Source organism: Mustela nigripes, chromosome 14 (assembly GCF_022355385.1).
Source record: "Mustela nigripes isolate SB6536 chromosome 14, MUSNIG.SB6536, whole genome shotgun sequence".
NCBI classification, from domain to species: Eukaryota; Metazoa; Chordata; class Mammalia; order Carnivora; family Mustelidae; genus Mustela; species Mustela nigripes.
In genome coordinates, this window is record NC_081570.1 from 18517135 (window position 1) to 18535679 (window position 18545).

The 18545-nt window shown below is 52.8% G+C and overlaps 1 protein-coding gene across 4 annotated transcripts in view; it reads left to right on the top strand.

Annotated features, from left to right (window-relative positions):
- The window catches only part of LDLRAP1 (low density lipoprotein receptor adaptor protein 1), a 46043-nt gene that overhangs the window by 1083 nt on the left and 26415 nt on the right, over positions 1–18545 (top strand). For all 4 annotated transcript variants that reach the window (XM_059376704.1, XM_059376703.1, XM_059376701.1 and 1 more), the window contains exons 2-6: positions 9326–9468; positions 10305–10417; positions 12343–12457; positions 17793–17865; positions 18201–18287. In XM_059376704.1, coding sequence (XP_059232687.1) covers positions 9326–9468; positions 10305–10417; positions 12343–12457; positions 17793–17865; positions 18201–18287 — 531 coding nt within the window. The remainder of the gene's footprint in view (positions 1–9325; positions 9469–10304; positions 10418–12342; positions 12458–17792; positions 17866–18200; positions 18288–18545) is intronic.

An 18545-nucleotide genomic window follows, 5' to 3' on the forward strand; every position in this document is an offset into this window, starting at 1 on the left:
CCCCCCCCCCCCCCCCCCCCCGGCTCTAATTACTCTCAGGGAACCCGTCACCTGGCACCTTCCCCTGAGGCCTGAGAAACCCGGCGTAAGTCCCTCTTTTTTCTCCAGGAGAAAGGGAGTGGATTGCCTGGGGTCACACTGGCCTTCCTGGTAGAGGTGGAGCGGGAGCCAGGACTTCTGTACACGCCCACCCTCCTATCAAATACCTGGGACTCCAGCTTCTCCCCTCCCCCTCTACCACCTCCCCCGCCTCCCACTAGAAACCACTGACAGTACAGTCACACGCCACCACCCCCGTCCTTCTTTCCAGGGCTCCGCCAGGGGAGCCCGAGTTCCCAGTGCCAGCGTGTCTGGGCCTAGAAAGCCCGCCCTGCCCCTCCCTCTTGCCCCACTCCACTGTTCCAGCTGTGGCCACCTCCTAAACCAAGACTGGCACTGGGAACACGGGCCGTGGCCTGCTGGTGGTGGTGGGGTCAGAGACCCATTAGGGCTGATCAGGGCCAGGCCAGGGATGCACCATCTCCCACACTTATTGGCCCCTAAATATAGCCCCTTTAAATACTTCAGGGATTTGACTGGGACTTCTGAGAATAATGATTTGTTCCAGTGGTGGAACCCTGCAGTTCTCCTGGGAAGGGGGAGGAAGAGGGGTGCTAGGTAAGGGAACAAAGCTTTAAAAGCCTCTGATTCTGGGTAACGGGGAGAGGAGTCCACATTAGATGGTGGGAAAGAGTTTCTCCTGCTGCTCTCATCTTGAGCAAGTTGTTTTCCTTTCCAGCTCTCAGTTTCCTCACCAGAAAAATGGGATAAAACTTCTAACCTGACAGGGGTGTTGAGAAACTTATTGATTAATGCTTCCTACTGGCACCTCATTGGTGGTTTCCTTCTGTCCCTCTCCCCCTCCTGTCATGTGGAACTTCAATGTGACTATTACTGTGATGAAACAAGTTTTGAGGGCTCAGAGCCTATCTACACCTGCAGAGAAAAGGAGAGGAGAACCCCCCCTCTCCCGCAGACCCCCAGAAAGCCCAGAATGCTGTCCTGAGCCTTCTGGACCCAGAGTGATCTGGGTGGAATCTTCACTGTCCTTCATTATTGTCAGTTTTCTTACCTGTAAATTGTAAATAACGGTAGTACCCAGCTCAGATTTGTGTGTGTGCGCATATGTGTGTGTGTGTGTGCGTATGTGTGTGTGTATTAAATGAAATAGTGTTTTGCCTGGAATAGCAAAAGGCAATCAATAAAAAGTAACTACTGCTTTTGTCACTGTGTTTTACACAGTTTTTGCTTCTGTTGTTTCATTTGCTCCTGTGAGGTGACAGAGCAAGGATTCTTTTTTTTTTAAATAGATTTTTTAAATTAATTAAAAATTTTTTTTTATAAACATATAATGTATTTTTATCCCCAGGGGTACAGGTCTGTGAATCACCAGGTTTACACATTTCACAGCACTCACCATAGCACATATTTTTTTTTTTTTTAAAGATTTTATTTGTTTTATTTGACAGATCACAAGTAGGTAGAGAGGCAGGCTGAGAGAGAGAGAGGGGAAGCAGGCTCCCTGCTGAGCAGAGAGCCTGATGCAGGGCTCGACCCCAGGACCCCGAGATCATGACCTGACCCGAAGGCAGAGGCTTTAACTCACTGAGCCACCCAGGTGCCCCCAGAGCAGGGATTCTTACCAGACCCATGTCAGAGATAAAAGACTGGAGGTTCAGGCTCCCACACAGCTTCCTAGAGGTAGCACTCCAAATCCCCAGCCCAGGGTTCTCATCACCATGCCTGCTATGAGGCACCATGACTCTGGCCGTGGGAGGAGCTGGAGTAGACCCCATCCTAGGTTGGGCTGACAGTAGTGGCCACAAGGTAGAGAGGGAAGCTGTGGGTATGTCTGGGGTAGCTTGGCCTGATGAGTTATTCCGGCGATCTGGAATGGAGCCCCGCGGTTGACTTTTGGGGCCAAAATGAAGCCTGTGGAGTTAAAGTTAAGACTTGAAACCTGCTATCAGCGGTGACTTGCTCCTCCCCAAACCGCTGAAGATCCTCAGCTGGGATTAGCATGATCATTGTTTTATTTGTGGAGAAACTGAATCCCAAAGAAGGGAGGCAGCTTGCCTGAGGTCACACAGCAAGCTAGATAACCCCAGGCTGTTTTGCACTGAACCTGATGGCCCTGTCTCCCAGCTGGTCCTGAGTCTGAAGAACTACCTACCTCCCTCTCCCACACATGGCCTTTTTCCCATCTCTTCAGGAGCCATAATATTTTATCTCAGTCCCTAGCCATGGATTTTCTTCTAGCGGCTTGAAAGGAGGCTCACCCTGGCCCCTCAGTACCCTTCTTTCCAGGAGGGGTCCCCTCTGATCCTTAGGCTCCTTCCAGGCTGCCCGAGGACTCAGCTGGTAAAGAAATACAGGACACAGGTTCCAGGAAAGTTAAGAGTATGGTGGTTTGTGGGGAACAGAGGATCTATTTGTACTTACTTAAAATATTTACAATAGAAGATATTATAAATAAACCCCCAAGTCATAATACTTATTGATCACAGAGTATGTGCCATGTACTGATAGGTGCTGGAGAGTCTGGTGAACAAGTCTGTCTGTCTGCCAGCAGTGCTCAAGGTCTGGTGGAGGAAGCAGAATGACCAGGGTGCAGGCGAGTAGTGGTGACCCTGTGAAGAAGGATAAAGTGGTCTGTGAGGAAATGGCGGGGACCACTTCCTTAGAGTGATATTTCCCTTTGGGTTCTTCTAGAAAGCAGATGCTGAGCGAAGGATCTGAGTGCGAGTTATCTATCTGGGAACAGACCTTAGGAAATATCTTTAGGAGAAGTGAGAAGGGAAGAGAGTCCAGAACGTGGACAATATGAAGCCAGTCGCCAGTGTGGGTGACTTGAGCGCCATCCCGTGGGGAGCTTTGGGAAGCAGTGGAGAATGTGCTTCAGTTACTCTGTTTGAGGGGCAAGCTCCTGGCAGTGGTGGATTCAGGGATGGGAGCTCTGAATGCCCCAGTCTGCATGGACATCGGCCCTTCTGGTAGCCAGAGAGAGCTGCAGGCAGAGAGGTGGCTAGTCAGGGTTTGTGTGTGGAAATTATGTCCACTTGAGGGGATCGAGGTGGGGGGCACTGCTAGTGTCAGTGCTGGCAGTCAGGCCTCTCCAAGAAGGTGACTTGGAGCACATGTGAGAATATAGGAGGGAGGAAAGTGGGAACAGCTTTCCAGCCAGAGGGAACAGCAGGTGCAGGGGACGTTTAACTGGAGGCTGGGGCCCTGCTTCTCACAGGTCTGCTGGCTGAGGGAGGCATAGGTACCTTAAAGGAGTCAGGTCATTCCGTGCTCACGGAGCAGCACTCTGTTCAGGCAGCCCTGCAGGATAGGTCACCCACCCCTCTGGGTCATCCTGGACCTGACCCCTGGTTCACATGAAAAGGGGCTTGGTGGACTGCCGGTGTGTGTGAACAGCACAGGCTGTTTGAGGCAAAGAGCAGCATTGTCAATTAGGAGTCATGGCCAGACTCCTCTGAGCCTCTTTTATCCATAAAGTGAGAATCCTAATATATCCTTGCCTCTCCCACAAAATACAGAAAATGGCTGTGTGCCCATTCAAGCCCTTAGCCCTCAGCCCTTGGTAATGACAGTAGCTCACACTTCAGTGTGCCGGGCATGGTTCTGAGCCTACCTGGTGTGTAAACTCACTGCATCCTCACAGCAACACTATGGGGTTGTCCCAGTTTGTAAGTGAGGAAACTGAGGACCAGGGAGGTGGAGTGACTAAACCCACAGCCCATCTCCAAACCCCAGGGTTTTAACCTTGACCCCTAGTTTTTCTTTCACAGAGTTTAGGTACTCAGGAAATGAGAGCTTATGTGATGGTAATTTTTTAATTATTTTCTTTTTATAATCTTAACAACTTCTGAAATTTACCTGGCACTTTTTTACATGCTGAACCTGTTTCTGATGATGCTCTTGAGGAACTGAACCCGTTTGTCAGATAAAGAGACTGTGGCCTTAGAAAAGCAGCTACATTCTGGGTCATGGTAGAGCTCGAGTTGCCTTCTGAGATGTTTCCCTTTGGCTTCTGAGGCCATCTCCCCACCAGACTGGAAGAGGCTGGAGGCCAGGGCGCTTGGAGGTTCCCTCTGGCCCATGGGTTTGGCTGTTGCTCTGATTTTCCAGACACGAGCCAGGCTGGCTCTCCCCTTCTCCAAGAGGGCCCCCTGCCCAGCTCTGAGTCCTGGGCAAGGGGCCTTAATGAGGAAAGGGCACACGTTTGCAGCCGCAAGTTAAACTGGGCATATGGTCCGTCCCCAGCTAACTCTGACAGCAGGTCATCTGTAAAATTGCTAAGTTAAAATAGCACAGTCATTATTCCACCACAGGGCTGAAAATAACCAGGACCGGAACAGGGCTGTGGACTGAGGCCTGTATTAGCCTGAGGGCCTCTGGGAGCTCTTCCTGAAGCCCTGGGCTCCTCCCCTAGGAGCATGTGGCCTCCAGCCCTAGATGGCAGGCTCTGGGGCAGGTGGTGTGAATGCGGTTGTCGGTGTGGTTGTGGTGTGAATGCGGTTGTCGTTTGTCTTACTGAGTGCTCTTAGGGGTGGGTTTCTTCAGGGAGGGTGTGGGGCATGAGTGACCTTCCACCTCATTGAAGAGATGAGTCATGCCCAGAAGGACCGCATAGGAGCAGAGGTAGGATTCCCTTCCTTGAGGGGAAGGAGGATCTTGCTGGGCCTGGGAGGATGAGGTAGTGGGAAGGGGGAAGAGGATGAAGCACAGCTGCAGCTTTGGACAGGAGTGCACCTTCTTCAGTTCCTGGGGGAGACACACATGACCAGAAGTCCTTCAAGAGGAAGACACATGGTAGACAGCTGCTGAGTGTGAGTGATGTGGCTGGAAGGAGGAAGGAAGAGAGGGAAATCCATGCTCAAGAGAGGCACAGGCTCCAGAAAGAAATGGGAGGCCTGCTCACAGAGGGAAGATGCCCCATCAGCGGGTGTGACCATGGGCTGGGTCCTGTGCTAAGCACATTATGTTTTATTATCTCATTATCTAATTTTATTATCTCATCAAAGGGTCAAAACAGTAGCCCTGTGAGCTGGGGGACTGTTGTTTTCCCCATTTTATGGATGAAAAAACTGTGACTCTGGGAAGGTAATTAATTTGCTCAACATCACTCAATGTCAGACCTGGGGTTCTAGGATTCAGGCCTTTGCTCTTAACAGCTAGGCTATCCTGCTGTCAAAAAGGCTTCCTGGATGAGGGTGGACGCAAGGGGTTTCAACCAAATAAAGGGAAGGGCATTTCTGATAGAAGGAACTCCTTGAGTAGAAGCAACTCCCTGAGCCAAACCATAGAAGTGGGAAAGAAAATGTTAAACATCACGAGGAAGAAGCTCTGCATGGTTACAGTGTCCGTTGTGTGTACGTGTGCATGGGAATGAGTGTGTGGATGCAGGGATATTGTGGGAGTGGGCACTGGGACACCTGTGACTCCCCACAAGTCATTGTGGGAATTGCCTGTAGTGGATTGGGAGCTGGGGAGGCAGGGCAGGGTAAAGTTCTGACTTGCTGTGTGGTCTTGCACAAGTCCCATTGCTCTCTGGGCCTCAGTGTCATCATCTATTACATGAAGAATTTGGGCAGAGGGTCTCCATGGCTGATGGGTGGCAACTGGTCTACCAGGGCCCTCATGAAGGAGGCCATGGAATAGGAGAAGGGTCAGGCCTGGGAAGGAAGAATGCAGAATATGCCAAGCATTCAGAGGTCGGGGAGAACTGGGGAATGTTTTGACAGCAAAAAGGTCATCTGTGACCTTGGCAAGCTTTGGCCCTTTGGAATGGAAGGGGCGGAAGTGGCTTTGGAGAGGAGCCAGGAAAGGCTGAGCTGAAGGAAATGGGATAGTGGGGACGTGAAAATGGCGGGGAGGAAGGATGTTTGCTGTAGACAGGGATGGATAGTGAGATGAACGAGGCCATCCCTGATTGGCCCCCCAACACCAACCCCTGATTGGTGTTGCCTGCCTGGAGCCTTATATTGAGAAACAGTCCAAAGCCTGTAATCAGAGAATAGAGCTGCAATTGATTAGCAGTGTCTGCCAAGGAAACTAGTGATAGGGCAGCAAGTAGTTGGCTATCCTTGCTTAGATGCATCTTGGGTTGAAAGCAGTAGTCTGAATACCTACTTAGGGGGATCCTCAGGAATTAGGAATTGTGGGAGGAAATATTTCTGGCTCTAGACACTTCTTCCTGACCTTTTGCTAAAATCAAGGTGGTTTGCCTCATGAGAAGATAGTGATAAAGTTCTAGAATATAGGTGAGGTTCAGTGGGGTGAGGTCCGGAACCAATGACCAAGAAAGAATTCTTGAGACATTTTTGGTTTAAAATGGTGGTTTATTAAAGCATGGGAACAGGACCCGTGAGCAGGAAGAGCTGCTGTCCCGGGGATGTGGGGATGTGACGGGGCTGGGGATGTGACTGGGCCGGCAGGTTTTGTACCATGGACTTGGGGTGGAGGTAAGGAAAAGGGAGGTTTCAGTAGAACTTTCATATGCTAAAGAGGACCTATAAGATACCAGATACCAGAGGCCTTGCCATTGCTAAGGTTGTTTTGCCCTCTAGCAAGGTATTAACATTAAGATGGGATTTTTAAAAGAATGTCACATACATTCCACCCAGGAGTGGGGAGGGGGGGGGAGGTTGCAAGGTGTCAGCCTTTTGCTTTGTCCTTAGCCAGCCTTCTGTTCCCTCATCAATAGGATGGGCTACTGATCAGGAACTTGGGCTTTAGAGTCAGGTAGATGACTAATGTGACAAATCACGTGTCCTTTGAGCCTCCCTTCCCTCCTTTGAAAGGGGAATGAAAGAATGCCTGGCTGGAAGGTAGCTGTGAATGTTAGAAGTAGTGGTCAGAGCTGCTTTGTTATTACTCTTGTCTTTGTTACCTGATAGCTCAGTCTTAAACTGATGATGTGATGGTGGTCTTGGTGGGGGTGGTCTTGGTTTCTCTGAGGCTGAGGCTCAGGTCTGAGTTGCCCTGGGGCTTCCATCAGCCAACCCAGGACTGGGTCACCTCTGGGATTTTCTGATTCTTTTTGGAGGATCAAATGGAACAGGCTTGTGATTGATACAGCAGAGGATAGGATTCCTTGGGGGTCTTCTCAGCGGGGACTGGGCCTCCTGTTGGGGTGGTGGCCTAAGTGCAAGGGCTGGAAGGCAGTGGGCTGGGGCCCGCAGCTGAAGATGGTTTTGAGACATTACAGACACGAAAGAAGCCTTGGAGTTGTCCAGGTCATTTCTTCACTCAGCAAATACTGAGTGCCAGCTGCATGCCAGGCTCTGGATGACCAGCCAACAAGTCCCTGCTCACCTGGACCTCAAACAGGGGGACCGGGTACACCTGTAAGTTCTTATAAGGAGCCCTTCCCCCCCCAATACCCATGCATTCTTTTTCAGATGAGGAAGCAGTCTGAGAGAGAGACAATGGCTTGCTCAAGTCAAAACCAAAGAGGTGTGGGTATGCAAGGCTTCTTATGGCTGGTGGAAAAGAAGGTAGAACCCCTGGAGGTGGAGAACTTCAAGACAGTTGCTGGGAGGGGCAGCATGGGCCAGACAGGGTAGAGGGCCCAGTACTGCCACCTAGGTCCAATAGCACAGGAACCCCTGAGCCAGCCTGTGCCTTGTAGGCGGGGCCTGCAGCCCTGCCCAGCCTCAGCTGCCCTGGCACCATTGATGCCCAGTTCAAAGCTTTCTTTCTGTGGCTCTTCCATTAGAGACACTGAGGGCTCCTGGATAAGCAAAGAGAGTACAGGATTCTCCCAGCTCCTCTCCCAGAAAGTGGTCCAGGGAAGCTGGCCCTGCCTGCCTCCAATGGTGGCCTCTGGAAACTGATTCCTCTGTGGATCCTGCCCTATCCAAGATCATGGGTGAAGCTGAAGAGCCGTTTCCTCCTCTTTAAAGTGGATACAATCGTAATACTTCCTATACTGCATTGTCAGAGAAGGGATGATAATGGACAGGCAAAGGGCCCTGACATGCAGGAGTGTGGGGTTTTCATTTGTCTTGGTGATCTGCTTGGAAGGATCCCTAGAGACCATCCTTCGCTGCTGGCTTCATTGCTTCCAGCTGAGCGATCTGGGGAGAAACCCTGGGGATTGTTCAAACCACTGATGAAGACCACACTTGCCCTCCTGCCTCTCTGCCTGCTCGGGGCCCTCTCTCACATGGGTGGGGTGAGGTGGGGGCTTTCCAGCTCTCTCCCTGTTTAGTTTTCATAGCTCTCATCTCCCAACCTTCCTGACCTCGGTCTCAGGCAGAGTTTTCAGAGGACCCTTCTGTGTGCCCTGCTCTATACCCTGGCCTCAGCATTACTAGGCTTAGAGGGGAGAGGGGACTTTCCCAACACATGGAGGTGGTGGAAAGCAGAGCTGGGACTTGAACCCAGGTCTGCTGGATTCCAGCAGCCTTCATAAGATGTCATTTGAGCACTCACCTCTCCCTTTTCTGCCCTTGCCCCCACCTCTCTCCTGGTCCTCCACCCCTGCCTCTTCCTCTTCATGGCTGTGGAGATGGAGGCCAGTAAGAGTAGGCTGGGGCTCTGGGAACCACCCAGGTTTGAGTCCTGACTCCCAACTCTTTACTCACTGTAGGTGGCCTTTTGATGACTTTGCTTCTCTGAGCCTCAGTTTTCTAATCTGTAAAGTGAGGATAGCATCTACCTCACAGGATCATGTAGAAAATTCAGTAAGAAAATAGCATGGTTTGCTCTCAGCAAGTATTGAAGTATAGAGTTTGGGTTTTGAACTTGAAAATATGGGCTCAGATCTTGGCTCTTATACTTGCTGGCTCTGTGGACGTGGTTGTGTGACTTAGTGCCAAGGAGTAGTGGGTTGGTGACTTAGTGCCAAGGAGTAGTGGGGAGGTTGCGGTCACGCAAGCACTTGCCCTCTGGCCTGAGAGATGGGATAATGCACCAGAGACAGATCTATCCCCTCCCCATGTCCCCGTCCTGAGTAAGGATGGCCCTCTAAATGCACCTCCTTGGTGGCCTTGGACCCTTCAGCTCAGACACTCTTAGGTTTCACCTCCCGGGCTTCAGTGTCTTTGTAAGTGGGTAAGCGATAAAAGTGTCTGCTTCATAGGCTGTCATAGAATTAGTGAGAATCTTTTATGGAAGGCTTCTTACCATGGTGCTTGGTAGGTACTGGAAAATGTTAGTTCTTTATTATAGGTAAAAAATAATGGTAGATGGACAACCCCAATACCCTTTGCTAGGTCTTCCTAGGAAATGGGTGCAGGGAGGACAGGGTCTGAGGGACTGTCCTTCTGCACAGAGCTGCCGGAGAACTGGACAGACACGCGGGAGACACTGCTAGAGGGAATGCTCTTCAGCCTCAAGTACCTGGGCATGACGCTGGTGGAGCAGCCCAAGGGCGAGGAGCTGTCAGCTGCAGCTGTCAAGAGGATTGTGGCCACGGTGAGCCCCAGTCAGGGTGGGGGAGCCATGAGCCAAGGGCCGGCTGCTTCTTGGGGTACCGCTCATCCCCTGCTTACTACCCTGATGGGATGCATCTCAGTTGTTCCCATCCTTGACTCCCCTTGCATCTGGCTTAGGGACTCTGGTAGAGGAGAGCCACTGGGCTTGTAGGGTCAGGGTCCATGTCCTCCTCTCCAGCTGTTTTGGCCTTGGCCTCTCCCAGGCTCCCCTCCCCCAACTCAGGTCCCTTACCACAGGGTTGGTGACTTAGTGCCAAGGAGTAGTGGGGAGGTTGCGGTCACGCAAGCACTTGCCCTCTGGCCTGAGAGATGGGATAATGCACCAGAGACAGATCTATCCCCTCCCCATGTCCCCGTCCTGAGTAAGGATGGCCCTCTAAATGCACCTCCTTGGTGGCCTTGGACCCTTCAGCTCAGACACTCTTAGGTCTAGTGGGTGGAGTGGAGACTCCCCAGGAGTGATCCTGCTGGGTTGTGATAGCCCACTCTGTGCTCAGAGTCTGCGGGCCCTCTTAGCAGTGTGTCCTGGGGCAGCTCCCTTAACCTCTGAGTTGTTTCCTCTTCAGAAGAAGCTCTGTTGCCTCTGAGGACGACTCGAGGTCCAGTGCCTGGCAGAAAGCAGGTGCTTCATGAGCCGGGGTTGTCCTGTGTTTATCACAGGAGAGTGCTGACTGCTGTCTTCCCCATCATGTCTGCTGTCTCTACGCTGAGGCCTCACGGGGGCCTCGAGTCTAGGGCTTAGACCAACTAGGTGTAGCCCATGAGAGTAGGTCCCAAGTGGGGCAGGCAGGTTCTCTCACCCACGTCTACCCCAAGGCCAAGGCCAGCGGGAAGAAGCTACAGAAAGTGACCCTCAAGGTGTCGCCACGGGGGATTATCCTGACCGACAACATCACCAACCAGCTCATCGAGAACGTGTCCATTTACAGGTATGCTCAGCATCCCCCACATTCACTCTGCTGCTTGGGGCAATTGGGGGGGTGCCCTTTCTGAACCTAGGTTCCACTACTTTCTGTCTGGGTGAGCTTGGAGCCTCAGTTTCCTCCTGTATGTGTGTTTGGGGATGGGGGATGGAAACAGACACTGCTTCACAGCGCTGTTAGAAGAGCTGAGTGCACAGCACCTGGTCATAGTGGGTGCTCAGTTAAAGGGCAATTGCTGCTGTCATTACTCCTAGTTGCAGTAGGCAGTTGAGGCCTAGTGAGGACTGGGACCCTCTCCCCACCGCCTCTCCCCAGGCGTGCTGCTGAGGCAGGTTTGGAGCCGAGAGGTGTGGAGTCACTGCCTTTTCCTTCCACTGTGAATGCAGCAGCTCTGGACATCTGGCCAGGCCTTCAGGGAGGCCTCAAGGCAAGAGTCTGAGGCCAGATTGTAGATGGTATGGGGGGGGTGGGGGTGACACGGTTCTCAAGGAGGCAGAGCCCAGCCCTTGAAACCTCAAGCTCTCCCAGTTCCCTCTCTTGGCTGGTTGGTTGTAGGATTTTAGTGCTGGAAGGGACAGTCCATTTTAAAGATGGAGAAGCTGAGGCCCAGGGAGTTGCCGGAGGCCTCACAGTGAGGTAGTAGCTGGGCTGGGACCAGGGCATGGAGGCTGGAGTTCTGTCCAGCAGGCACTCAACTGCTGGGCGTTCCTCCGCCCTCTTGCTTTGTCTCCAAGCATGTGGCTCACCCCACTGGAGCCTAGGCCAGTACTGGGTTGGGGAAAGAGGGAGGTTGGTTTTCGTTTCTGGCTGGTGTCCTCCTCTCACCTTCCTGATTCTTCCTGTCTCCTTGAACTAGGGGAGCCTTTGAGCCAGCCCCTGTCAGCAAGGAGGACATGTAGGGAAAGCAATAGGAGAGAGAGTATAAGTATTTCCCAAGAGAGCAGAGAAGGAGGGGCTTGTCTGACCTTACAAGGCCTCCCCAGGAAGGTGGCAGGAGGCTGGATCTGCTGGGATGGAGAAGAGGTAGCTGTTGGCCTGTGGGTTCTAAGTGGTGCCGATGGCTGTGTCAGTGGCTGTGAAGGAAGCTGGGGCCGCACTAGGGCAAGGAGTCTGCCGAGCTCCGGTCCCATCTGGGGCTGCCAGTTCCTCTGCTGATTGACATTCCCAGGCCGAGCAGCTGGCACGGAGGGAGCAGACAAGGGGGGTTGGACCAAGTGTTCCAGGAGGAGGGAGCTGCTGTGTATTCCTCCTGGACCCGCTGGGGCTCTGGGTCTGGTCATCCTCACACTCCCTCACCCAACTCCCAGCTCCTTGACCTCTGACCACAGCTCTAGGAGAATTTGCCAGAAGTCTCAGTCATCCTGAGAGAGAGGGCCTGGAACTCCCCTGACGTCTGGGCAGGGGCATGACTGGAGGGCTGGGAGGGAAGGCCTGGTGAAGGGCATGGGTGGCTGGGGCAGTGTCCTGCTTCCCCTGTCTGGTCAGGGCCGTCTGGTCAGCACAGACCCTTAAGGGAAGCATGGCAGTGGTTATAACCTCTGGAATCCTCAGGAGATCCAAGACTTAGCTTAAGTTTCTCATCTGAAAAGTGGGGATAATAATAGAACCCATCTCAGGGCAGCTCTGAGAATTAAGTGAAGTCATATCTAGAACGTTGGCCTGGGATGCAGGAAAGGCGTAGCTATTACCATTCTGGAGTATGGCTCAGTAGAGGGGGGAAGTCCCTTCCACTCCTTCCTGCCTAGCCTGTGTGCCCCCCATTGATGGCCCAGAATGCCAGGTCCAGAGGCCAAAGCTGTCTCTCCAGAGTCTCCCCCTGGTGGAGTAGGATAGTCAGCTCTTGGGGAATCAGGGGAGATGCCCTGTGGGGCAACCCATATGTGGGCAGGCCCTTGCGCTGGGTTTGGTGACACTTCCCGCTTGCCTTTCAGGATCTCCTATTGCACAGCAGACAAGATGCACGACAAAGTGTTTGCCTACATTGCACAGAGCCAGCACAACGAGAATCTTGAGTGCCATGCCTTCCTCTGCACCAAGCGGAAAGTGGTCAGTAGGGAGAGGCTGGGGCCCAAGCAGGCTCTGGCCTTGGCACCCTGCCCTAGGGGGGAGGCAAGACCCAGAGGTGACATCACTTAATAGGAGGAATGAAATTCCTGGGACCCTCACATGGATGCTAAGAGCACTGAGTAAGGCTGCAGTCAGTAGGCAGCCTGTCACTGTGGGCTGCCCTCAGTGGCCATCCTGGCCTGCGGGTGGTGACAAGGCCATGTCCCCAGTAAGTGCCCTAGTCCCTTCCTCTTTAACATGATTGATTGGATTTGAAGGGGGTGCTTTCAGTACGGTCTGGGGGTTCAGGGCCTTATAGGAATTAGTCCTTGGAGACTGATGATCCCAGGGCTCAGGGGAAAGGCTAGGGGACCTGGCTCTCTATAGCCAGAGTGGGGAGGGAAATGGCCATTTTTTGGCACCTACCATGTGCCTCTGTCAGTGGTGGGCTTTGAGGGATCTTCTGTTTAGTCCTCATAGCTCTGTGGCGTGGCAGCTGCTACTAGCTTCGCTATTTTTATTTTTTATGAGGAAGCAGATTCACAGAGGTCAGCTGTCTTGCTGAAGATGACACAGCCAGCTGGGCAGAGCAAGGGTTTAGCCCATGCTGCTTCTCCCCGCTGCATGACTGCAAGGAGCCCCGAGCTCCTTGCCCCATTTCCAGGTTACCTCTGGCCACATCCAGCTGAGACGAGTGGAGACCCCTGTGGTCTCTGGGCTTTGTCTTGAACTTTGCGACAAGCAGGCAGAGTGAGTTCACCTTTGGTGTTGAGGCTTTGTCGTTTTGGAGGCCTGGAGGTCTGAGCATCTGCTCTGTGAGGAGACTCTGACGTTTATTGGTTTAGCGTTGGCCTCTGTTAACCTTGTACAGAGCCCAGAGCCCTCCCCAGATCCTATGGTCCTTGGAACCAAGGAGACAAGATCATCTCCCCTACCCCTCTCATCATGGACACGTCAAGGACATCACAGTCTTTAAGTGACCCCCAGGCTTCCTGCTACCCATCAGGGCCTGCTCGAGATATGGTGTTAGTTTTCTATAGCTGCTATAAGAAATTACCGCAGACTTAGTAGTGGTTTAAAACAACCCAGATTTATTCTCTTTTGGTTCTGGAGGTCAGCAGTCTGAGTTGGGAATCCTTTCAGAGGCTCCAGGGGAGAATACATTTTCTTGCCCTTTTTAAACTTTCTAGAGACCACCGTTCCTTGGTTCCTGGCTCCTTCTTCAACCCAAGGGCCAGCAGTTCAGCACCTCCCAGTCTTCCTCCTGCTTCCGTTGTCACTTTGCTTCCCTTGTCAGTCCATTGTCACTGTCTCTGACCCTCCTGCCTGGCTCTTAGAAGTCTCCTTGTGATTGGGCGCCGTAGGTAATCCAGGATAACCCCCACCTCAAAATCCTTAACTTAATCACACCTTTGAAGTCCCTTTTGCCATGCCAGCTAACCCTTACAGGTTCCAGGGATTAGGATGTGGACATCTTTGGGGGCCATGATTCAGCCTACCAAGGGCTTTTGGAGGGAACACTGCAGGATGAGACAGATTAGGGGTGTAATTCTGGCTGCTGTGCTGTGTGACTGTGGATAAGACCCTGTCCTTCTCTGGGCTGCTTGCCCATCAGCAGAATGAGGAGGTCACCTCAGTGACCTCTAGGATTGTTCTGAAAGGCCCCTTTCTTCTGTGTACCTTGTTTCATTCCTGCAGACTCAGTGTCGCCAGCCACTCACCCAAGGCCTCGTGATGCCCCAGGTCCCCGAACTGCAGTAGCTTCTCCCATGACAGCTTTGTTCTCACAGACAGTGTCTCCTGGCTTTGTCTCTTATGAGGCCACAGAGACTTAAAAAGGCTCATTATGTCCCCATTGTTTGTCTCTTCCTCCCCACTGACCAGAGCAGGCACTGGGCAGGGGAAGCTGGCCCATAGCCACTGCTGCAGAGTGTGGGTGGACCCCGGGCAGGAGGGGCGCCAAGCTCCAGAGGCTTCCTCTAGGAAGGGGAGCTGGGGGTAAAAGAAAGTGGATGCCAGCCCAGTGGCTGTAGGGAGGCCTGGTCTGGGGCCAGAGGACTTTGGACAGGCTTGAACAAAATCAGCCTGCCCCAGGCCAAGAGGTCAGTTATTGAGGAAAACAACCTGCCTGTGGCTTGGCGCTGACAGCCGAACCCTGGCCTGGCAGAGTGGGTGGCTCCTGCTGGACACCTGGGCCCAGGCTCGTCACTTTTCCTCACACACTTTGCTCTGTGTCAGGAGCTGACTGGCTCAATTACAGCTTATCCACCCTTCCTTAGCCGGCTTTCTGCCTTCAGACAGCCCAGGGCAGGGCAGGGTAAACAGGACACCTGACATGAGGGTGGTGGTCTCACGCCTTCCCCAGGCCACCGCTAAGCCCGGGTTGCTAGTAACCTGGCCATGTTGGAAATCCTGAGCTTCTCAGGGCTTAGTGGACCTTTCTGAGAAGGAGGCAGAAGGTGAAATGGGGGTCTCAGGTTCTGCAGCCCCCCAGTGGTCAGGTGCCTCCCCAGTTGTCCACTGCTGCCTGTTCTGGGTTGAGCACTGTGTTTGGACCTGGGGACCCAGGGAATCGGCTGTGGAGATACCAACAGGGTGGTGGGGCAGAAGGGCCAGGATTTGGTAACTGGAACCCAGTTCTAGGGTGGAGGTCATTAAGTCTCACCAGAGGTCAGTAGGATTTCCCAGAGAAGGACACATTTTGATTTCGAGCTTTGAAGGCTGAGTAATGAGTTAAGAGTTTGCCGGCCAAGAGAAAGGGGGTGGGAGTGGTAAGAGAGGGAGTGCGCAGGAATCGGCATGTGCAAAGATGCAGGTGCAGAATTAAGTGGTATGATTGGTGGTGGAGGACTCAGATGTGACTGGAGCCAGGGTGGGTGGGTAGAGTCAGCCTGTGGGGGAAACTTGAATTTGCATGCCGACATAGCCCCTGTTGCTTTTGGCTGGGGGCCCACAGTCTCCGTGTATCCCTACCCTTTCTCTGGGCTAGAAGTCTGTGACCACCCAGGATGGCGGGAAGGGGGTTCCTTTCTGGTTCACCCCCCTGTTCAACTCAGCTCGGGCAGCACAGCCACCCGGCCTCCCTTCCCCGGTGATTCCTTTTTGGCACGGTCAAGATGAGTTCCCCCAGAAAGAAATGCTTCTGTCTGCCCAACTGTGAGGCCTCCGCCAGCCCTGCAGCCTCGGGATTCGGAAGTGAAGGTGGGGTTGTGGCTTTGATGTGGCCCAGGTTTGTAGTGCGGGTGGACTGACAGTAAACAAAGTGGCTCCGCACCCCCCCACCCCCAACAGATTCTATCCCGGGCAGGCTGGGGCAGAGCTGTTCTGCTGTACGCAGCCGTTGGCATTCCTCAGGTAATCCTTCTGGGCCAGCAGGGCCTTAAGGGACCCATGGCCGTACTTGGTCTGAGTACTAGGTTGGGGTCTGGGATCCTGGGTGTCCTGAGCTAGACCTGGTCCCTTGAAGGAATTCACAGCCTGGTTACAGGGAACAAGCCAGAGACAAGAAAAACTGGGTGAGGTAGAACCTGGTTCAGGTGCTGAGGGACTCACAAGCCAGAGGCACTCCTAGAAGAGAGAAGCATTTAGCCTGCGGGATCAGGGAAGGAAGACCTCCCCCTGGGCAGGCTCGAGCAGTCCTTTCTTGTAATGCTGCCCAGATTCCGGCAGCTGCCCCAGAGATCAGGGCCCGCCCGAGCCCCAGCCCGGCCTGGACTTGCAGCCACCTGCACACACGTGCATCTTGGGTTATGTTTGGTTTTCTTGTAGCTTGGGATTTCAGGGCGAAAGGGCAGGAATGTATGCAAATGAATGAGTAGATTGATGCAAAACCAGTATCAGGTTCATGGCCCCAGATATCCTGGAAGCAAAAGTAATGGTGTTTCCATCTCCCTGCCACACTAGGTGACCAGCCGCGTCTTGGGTATGTAGTGAGCTGACTCCGGCTGGTAATCAGCCCATATTTTTAGTTCATGGGCAATTCTCAATGGTAACTGGGTCTATTAAACTTGATTCAGACGTGACAGCTTAAATTGTAAACAGCTGTGAAGAGTTTCATACTTAATTACCATATTTAAGTTTTGCCATAAAGCGCCCGTACTTCCATCAAAAATGTAAATGACGGAGACATTCAAATGAGATTTTATACTTCGTGAAGTTTAATTGGCATGGATCAGTCAGCTTGTTTAAGGATTTTAAATTTTAGAAAAAAGAGTTTTAAAGGCAGTAGCCGCAGATTCATTTCTCAATTAAATCAGGTTGTCTGGTGGAGGGAAAGGGAATGGGTCTGAGCAAGGCTGGGTAGGCCTGAACTTGTGCACTTGAAGGAATCTGGTGCTTTCTTCTCTAGGCTCGAGCTGTCAGAAGGAAGCTGGATGTCGCTTCCGGCTACAGCTGAGCTCTGGGACTCCCACTCACAGCAGCTGAGCTGTGATTAACCCTGAACTGGAAGCAGAGAGAGGAGGAGGCTGCCATGAATGTGGGCTGGGGGTAGGTCCTGGCTGAGTGAGGCTTCAGGAGGCCTGCCCCTTGGGCTAATGCAGTGATGCACCTCTGGAGGGCTTGGCCTGCTCTGGGGATCAAGGTGTTTAGACTGGGTTCTTGCTTTAAGGAAGCATCCAGATAGGGAGACACAGGCATGTGAGCTGGTGCCACTTTGATAGACATGATGCCAGAGAGATGTTGGTGGGCCTGTGGGGCCCCAGTCCAGGTGACCTGAGAGAATTGGCAGGGTGCCTGGGAGTTCCTCAGGGGTGAAGAGCCAAGGTGTGGCTCCCTCTTCCAGGTGCGTTATGGCCCTGAATGGTTTTGGTCCCCTGCCATGGGCACACACTCAATTGTGGATCCAGTTGCACTCCCTTCACACCTGGCGTAGGGCTGCCCGGAGTTTAACCCTTGCCTCTAGAAGTTGGTCATTTAGGCAGTGGCTAGGCACTTTGCAGTTCTAGCTTTTCTGTTCTTTAATTCCAAGGGCTAAGTGTGAAATCCTCAGGTAATTAGGGGGGCTTCTTAGAAGAAGTAAGCCCCTAGTTATTTGAATGTAGAGAAGCCCAAAGGAAAGGGGAAAAAGTAGAGGTGAACAGCCATTGCAAACACTGGGGCTGGGAACCTTGGCTGCGCTACCTACCAGTGGTGAGGATGTGGCCCAGTCTGCTTGGAGAGGGTGTGGCCTTGTGACACCACAGGGCTATTTTGGTGACCTGGGAGGGGCTGGGACTCTGCCTTCACCCATCTGGCAGTTCAGGGCCTTGACAGAGCAGAGCCTCAGGCCTGCATTTCAGACTTGCTGTTACCTGCCTGACAGGCACCCCTCCCCACCCCGCTTCCTGTTTTTCAGGCCCAGGCTGTCACCCTCACAGTCGCTCAGGCCTTCAAAGTCGCCTTTGAGTTTTGGCAGATGTCCAAGGAAGGTGAGTCTTGTTCAGGGACACTGTGGGGGGTGAGAATGGAACAGGGGAAGGCTGGCAGAGAAAGAGAAATGGGGAGTGGGTACTAAAGGCCCTGGAATCCAGGCCCAACTCTCTTCTTCCTCACCTACTTGGTGTGTGACTTTGGACAGGTTCCTTCACCTCCCTGAGTCCCATTGTCCCCCTGTGAAGGAAAGGAACAGCTGTCTCCCTCCCCCAGGGTGCTTATGAGGGTCAGATCTACAGTTTCTATTCTCCCTGCTGGACACCTGATGTGGGCCCCTGTCCAGTGATTGCTGGCTGTGGGGCCTGCAACCCTCTGTGCCTTTGTCCCACAGAGAAGGAGAAGAGGGAGAAAGCCAGCCAAGAGGGCGGGGACGTCCTAGGCGGGGGCCTCCGAGACAGCACCCCGTCTTTGAAGAGCTGTGAGTCTTGGGCAGGGGATGGGGCCGGAATCAGCTGCATGATCGGGGGCTGCCCTTCATCCAGAGGGCCCTACTCACTCCCTCCAGGGCTGGGGCAAACCCTTGGTTTTTTATTTTTGTTTTGTTGTTAAATAAATAATACATGCCCAACATAGATAAATTAGAAAATGCAGATAAAAGGGAATGGTTACTCTTTTTGATGCATGTTCTTCCAAATATGTCTATGCAAATATGTAAATATGTGTTTACCCCTTTCTC